The sequence below is a fragment of the Pangasianodon hypophthalmus genome, chromosome 26 (assembly GCF_027358585.1).
Source record: "Pangasianodon hypophthalmus isolate fPanHyp1 chromosome 26, fPanHyp1.pri, whole genome shotgun sequence".
In the NCBI taxonomy this organism is placed as follows: Eukaryota; Metazoa; Chordata; class Actinopteri; order Siluriformes; family Pangasiidae; genus Pangasianodon; species Pangasianodon hypophthalmus.
Genome location: NC_069735.1, coordinates 1,401,554 through 1,407,836, shown reverse-complemented (window position 1 = coordinate 1,407,836; position 6,283 = coordinate 1,401,554). Strand labels below are relative to the sequence as shown.

General features: G+C 34.8%; 1 protein-coding gene across 2 annotated transcripts; it reads right to left on the bottom strand.

Moving 5' to 3' along the window:
• Nucleotides 1–694: 694 nt before the first annotated feature.
• LOC113535392 (interferon-induced protein 44) lies at nt 695–6,283 on the bottom strand. Of its 2 annotated transcripts, none has more exons than XM_026928646.3 (9): nt 6,186–6,283; nt 5,484–5,501; nt 5,193–5,309; nt 4,418–4,451; nt 3,937–4,135; nt 3,087–3,236; nt 2,701–2,872; nt 1,851–1,951; nt 695–1,159 (listed from the first exon to the last, which is right to left on the bottom strand). In XM_026928646.3, exons 3-9 carry the CDS (start codon nt 5,287–5,289, stop codon nt 977–979), a joined length of 936 nt encoding a protein of 311 aa, XP_026784447.3. In that variant the 5' UTR covers nt 5,290–5,309; nt 5,484–5,501; nt 6,186–6,283; the 3' UTR covers nt 695–976. The 2 variants fall into 2 exon arrangements, with proteins under 2 accessions (XP_026784447.3, XP_026784446.3); XM_026928645.3 differs by having other exon boundaries at nt 5,484–5,505; nt 6,186–6,235.

Sequence of the window (6,283 nt, the reverse complement as noted above, 5' to 3'; positions counted from 1 at the left end):
AGTGTAAAGCACTAGCATATTTTTCACTGTTGTGTTTGCATTTTGTCCAAATCACACTGCAAAAACATTAAAAGGTTAAACATTTTGACAGAAAATAATTATTGAAAAGAAAGAAGCCATGAAACCTTGAAGGAAAAAGAACCTAGTCCTCTGTGTCCTGTGACAGATAGCTATATCACAAAGAACAAATTAGTTCCTGTTAGTTCCAACTATAAACAGCCGTTCCCTCACTTTCTCTTGGCAAAGCAGCTTGTCATGTTACTGACATCTGACAAGACAAGACACAATTACTTAGTGAGTAATTAATCTCACTAAGTTCCTTGGTAGTTAATGAAAAATAATTCATTCTTTGAATGCTTTGGCTCTGCATAATTATGTAATATGAAACTATGTAAAGTATTGTAAAGTTACTTGTACATTTACATTTATGGCATTTGTCAGACACCCTTATCCAGAGCGACTTACAATTATCACATTTATACAACTGAGCAGTTGAGGGTTAAGGGCCTTGCTCAAGGGCCCAGCAGTGGCAGCTTGGCAGTGCTGGGATTTGAACTCTCAACCTTTCGATCAGAAGCCCAACGTCTTAACCACTGAGCTACCACTTCCACTTGTATATGTGCTTTTGTATCTGTCAAAACATGTTTTGTGTAATGGTATAAATCTCAAAAATAAGTAGAACCAAACATAATCAAAATTCATTTATTTATTTATTTGTTTGAATTGATTTATGTATTCATTCAACTAATGGTATATAAAAAAGTTACTTATAAGTCCAAAGTAAGCATACCTCAGTGACAATGGCAGTAATCAGAAACACAAACCAGTTATGATGAAAGTAGAAGAAATGAGCTTTACTTTAATAATAATATCTACATTACAGGTTTTCTATGACACAATGTTTCTTAATGTTCCTGTAGTTGCTGGCCTGTTCATCCTGTCCAGGATGCTGTGATCTTTGGAGTGAAAAAACTCTTCACTCTGATTTGTCACCAGAGGTTTGTTCTGTCAGAGCATCATTGGCAATATTCACAAACTGATCAAGTGCCTTGAGGATCAGAACATCCATGTCATCGTCTGTGTCCACCTCCTCGTGGTAGTTCTTCACAGGGAAGATGTAGCTCATTGGAACACCCAACAAATTACTACACTCTTGCATCTGAAAAACAAACATATCAAATGATTTATTTAACTGATAAATTAGTAAATTTACAACTATGCCCCAGAAACACTGGAAAAACAGGGCTGTTGGATAAAGAAGTCATTTTCATTCACAAATTATAACAAATAGCAAGTTGCAGAACAGAGCATTTTTTAACTTCTTAACCAGATGCCATGTGGAACTTCCTCGCAAGCTTTATGCTGTATATAGTTGACAGCAACCACTTAATAATAATAATAATAATAATAATAATAATAAATTAGATTTACTTCAGTTTTCTGGGTTTGTTACATTCCAGAAAGATTAGAAAAGTTCATAGTGGACTCGGTATAAAGATCTACTACAAAGCTGAAAGGCAGTGCTGCTGTGGGTCCATTTTTGATGGCTTTATGATTTCAAGGAAGATTTTCTTTTAATAACAATGGAGTGTGTTCATTTAGGAATGACAAAAAAAAACAAAAAATACATGCGAATTGTAGATGTTAATATTCTTAAAATTAATTGAATAATTTTTGGGAGACCAAAATACAGTGATATGGAGCTCTATTAGATAAAAAGAGCCAATTAAATAGAGGAGAATTCTATTGATATCTGTATTTATATTGATTTAGAACATATCGGTTCAATCCCAATATTGTAATAAGTTACATTCACAGAAAATTCATTAAACCATTAATTACACAATTACCTTTTGTTTGACCTTCTTGCTGGTGTAGACCTTTTTTATGTCTTTTTTAACCAGTGGGCAGAGCTCATCCACTTTGGTCATGACAATTACTTGAGGCAAATCTGTACAATAGGATGAAGAGTTTAATATCTACAATAAGACGAAAATAGGAATTCTAATATGATATGATAGGACTAAAACACTTGGGGAGCATGCAATTATAGGAAAATAATCAACGACTGGGTGGTGTCATAAAGTGGAGTTATTATAACTGTTACCACCCCAAATATTTTCCTATAACTGCACGTCCCACAATGTTTAATTCTTATCATCACAGTAATTTGTCAACAATTACAATTTTTATTAATTTAAAGTTTTATTAATTAGTTACATTCATTGCTGTGGAACATTCGTGAAACAAGCTTCTGTTATCACTTATGCTATAGCAGCTACAAACAGTTTATTCTTACGAGGCTCTCTCTTTTTTTCTCCCCTGATGTTAATAAGACAAACTGCAGCTTGTCGTGTTACCAAGAAACCACAGAGTGTAAACTCCTCAGTCCTATAGATCAGAAAACTCCATTACAGCTTTACCTCTGACTGTTACAAAGCGTGGACACTGGAGACTCCTTCCATAAATGTTAAATAAATACAAGTCCCTGTGTGAGGTGTTACTATAGAAACTATTAGAATTAGCGTATTAATCTAAACCTGTGAGTTGCTTTGCAGTTGGAACTATTGTCAGGGCTGCTGTTATAGAAAAACAATCAACACCTTCTAACCAAATCAATCTCAATGATATTATGTTTGAGGAATAATTATGCCACTATAACATTTTGGGATGAATCTAAACTATAGTATCGGGACTTACTATACTTTGAAGCGTTCTCACGGATCTCTTTCAGCTTTTGAATAACCGTTTTGTTCATGAGTGACACTTTGTCTGCTGCTAGAACGTTGACCAGGCAGAAGGTTTGATCAGAAACTGTGGGATTGCTTTTGTAGTTGGAGTCATTCTCGGACACAGGATTAACTGGATTAAACTGAAAATTGGTGAAAAAAATATATATTACTCCCATTTTACTATGCAAAAATCAATTTGGGTAAGTTACTACAGAACTACAGTTGTACTATGATATTCAAACACTATTTGAACAACATTCTAACATATACTCTCCATATACAGTAACATTATATAGTGTAACACTGCTAAAAGTAATTGTTCTGTCTCATGTAGTTAATATAGAATATTCTCACTTTGTGTCCTTCCTCAAGAGACCCCTTTATGGCTGAGACAATGTCCTGTACATGTGCTCCGTGTTCTTTTTCAGGTTCAAGTCCCATGATATCATTGAAGACAAAAGGCAAACGGGAGCCGTCCTTCCCCTTGATATAATGAGTTTTGTACTGCAAGACAAAGACACAAACTGTATATTATGTATTAAAATTTTTTGCTGTGCATTCTGGCTCAGGTTCAAGTATTCTTGAAAGTTCATATTAAACATAATATTGGAATGTACAGTGCTGTACACCTGCTTTAGGGTGTTGATCTCAGCTCATAAGCTGCTTTTACAAATAGACGTCTGTTAGCAGAGTATGAATCAAAATTGATACATTTGATTTATTTGCTATTTGATTAGTTTGTGCTTCGGTTTAACAGTCAATTCAGAGTTAAAACACTTTCTAGCTTCAATACGACCTCACTCTGATGCTCTCGGACCTGAGAGTTATTACTGTTTCCTCACCTGACTACAAAACTGCACTGAGGCAGAGAACACACGAGGGTTCCAAATCGAATAAAACACTGTTCGCATAAATGCTGTAGGTATGAAAGCCTCCATAGGGCATTTTTACACTTTGCCTGAATAAATGAGTCTGCACTCAGGGCCGATTCTGGGCTCATTTGGGGATGGAGTTTGCTTTAATATCGAATAATTCTTTCCCAACTGTGCAATACCAAACATCACTGTTTGTTCACTCAAGCAAAGTAGAACAGTGCTTTTTTTTAAATGCACAGCCTGTCATTGGATCACTCCAATGTTGAAGTTGGCCCTAGACCCCCGTTTACAAGAGGACCAGGGATCATTGAATATGATGCGGTACTTACAACTTTTGTGAAACTGGTTCCAGATGTTGCATCAACAAGAGCCCCACAGGTGATTCGCTTTTGGAAAGCATTATTGACTGAATTTATAAAACTGGATTTTCCTGCTCCAACTTCACCAACGATCAGAATCCTGACATACTTAACATGAGGAGAGCTGAGCTTAAAGTTCCTCAGTTTCTCTTCTAAAGTGTCTTTTTTCCTATCACAAACACAAAAAGTCACAAAAGGATCGGTAACATCCTACAGTTTTATTTCCTGGTGGTTTGAAAAAGAAACTTTTTAAAATAATAGTCAATAGTCAAATAAAAACAGAATCTGTTTAAACTGAAATGTAAGCTTAAATTTACAGCTCTGACAACTTATGACAGGTGTTGAAGCTGAAATAAGAACAAGTGCATAAATGCTCAGAGTGCACTTAAACAAAGGCTTAAATGATCAAATGGCTATAGATATTTTGTTTATGGACGTTAATGCAACTTACCCCCAAGGCATTGACCTCCATGGATTATTAAATTCTAAAAAAAAAAAAAAACTGGTTACAGTTTTGTGTTTATATGTGAAATATTGTAACAATAGTCCACTGAGACGAGCATAGTGAAGAACCCAAGTGCAGCTTTTATTTAACAAAGTGAAATCCAAAATACAAACAAGGACTTGGTTTGAGTCTGGGGTGGAGTGCCCTCTAGTGGAGTTCATGGGCACTCCAGCTGGTGATCGTAACAAATATAGCTAACCTGTAAATTTCAAATTTCAAAATACAAAGTTTTCAATATATTTCCATGAGGTGCAGAGGCAATGTTTAAAAAAATAGACCTGATTGCTAGATGCATTGACTTTGTGATTGTATTTTTTTATACAAGGATTTCTCATTTACAGCAGAGACACTGTAACAAGATTATTCCTGATTTTAACTTTATTGTTGTTATTAATGGATAGTTTCTATCCCTGAAATTCTGTTCTATCTAGAACGCATTAGAAATGATCAACACAGGAGTGTGTGGCATTAAACCTGTTTCAAATAATGTTAATTCTATGCTGTGCTCCATGATTTAGGTCAAGTCACATCAGTTACTCATGAATTACACATTCTTACTCATAGATTAACTCCCATGATTAGAAAAAAAAGAATAACTAACGAGGCTAAATTGTAAGTAAATAATAACCGGTTTCAGTATGTAATGTTGAGGTTAACTGAACATCATCTGATAAACTTTAGAAGACTAATAGGTGATTTTCCTTCTGCTCACTAAACTCACCTGGAGATGATGGAGTTGGTGGAAAAGGTGTACGTGGAGGTGGTGCAGAAGGTGTACATGGTGGTGGTGGAGAAGGTTTGGACTCAGACTCTCCCATTTTATTCAATTCAATGAATCCTGATGAGAAAAGTAGAAAATATAGAAAGACTTTTAATGTTGGGTTCTAGCCAAAAAAAGTAGAAATAACTCTATATGTAGTCATACAAACAAATAAATATTCAAAAATGACTCCAAATATTATGGTTCAAAATTTTATTTTGTCAATTCACAAATTTGTAAAGATATACTCACAGCTTCTCACTGGGTCGACTAGCTTTCCCAGTTCCCACACACAAACACACACACACACACACACCTCACTTTTAATATCGCAGGTATAGTTTATTTATATAATGTAGAAGTTAATAATCATGTAACTAATCACAAAAAGTCCTCAAAAGTAGACAGTTGTAGATCTGTTGTTTGAATCTCTAATATTACATATTTTTTTTTAGATCTGTTGTTATTACCTACAGCTGAATCACAATCTTGCTGATATTCACTACAACAGCACTCTTGCTCAGGTGATACTGCTTAATTATCTCATGATGCTTTTCTCGTAATAACAAAATGTTTTTCATGTAATAACGTGACATTTTCACATAATAATGCTATCTCTTTTCTTTCTTGCTCTCTACGCTTTTTCATTTTTTTCATAAACATCCATGCAATAGGACACATTCTTCAGACACAAAAAGCATAGAAAGAAAAGAGAGAGAAACCCAATGTGCCAAAATCAACTATATTTAGGTTTTTCAGTTGCAGTTGATGTCAGATGTAGTTGCCATTATTTAAATAAATTAGTGTTATTTTTTCAAGAATGCAAGCAAGTTGCGATGAAGTAAAAGGTTTTGGAAACAGATATAAGAAACTACAGTCAGATAACACAGTACTTAAGAAGCATGGATGTAACACTTTTTATATTTAATAAATCTGCAAAGAGGATGTACTCACAGTTTATGGTTGCGCAGCTCCACTAGTAGCACATCTTTCAGTTTGCAGTTTTATAGCATCAGCTCTTGGTGACTCCTCCTCCTGCACCACTCATCCTC

Coding starts and splice junctions, on each gene's coding strand:
- LOC113535392 (XM_026928646.3), bottom strand. CDS start 5,289: ATGGGAGAGTCTGAGTCCAAACCTTCTCCACCACCACCATGTACACCT. Junction 4,136..4,417: donor TGGAGGTCAATGCCTTGGGG/GTAAGTTGCATT, acceptor TGTTTGTGATAG/GAAAAAAGACACTTTAGAAG. Junction 2,873..3,086: donor CTCTTGAGGAAGGACACAAA/GTGAGAATATTC, acceptor ACCAATTTTCAG/TTTAATCCAGTTAATCCTGT.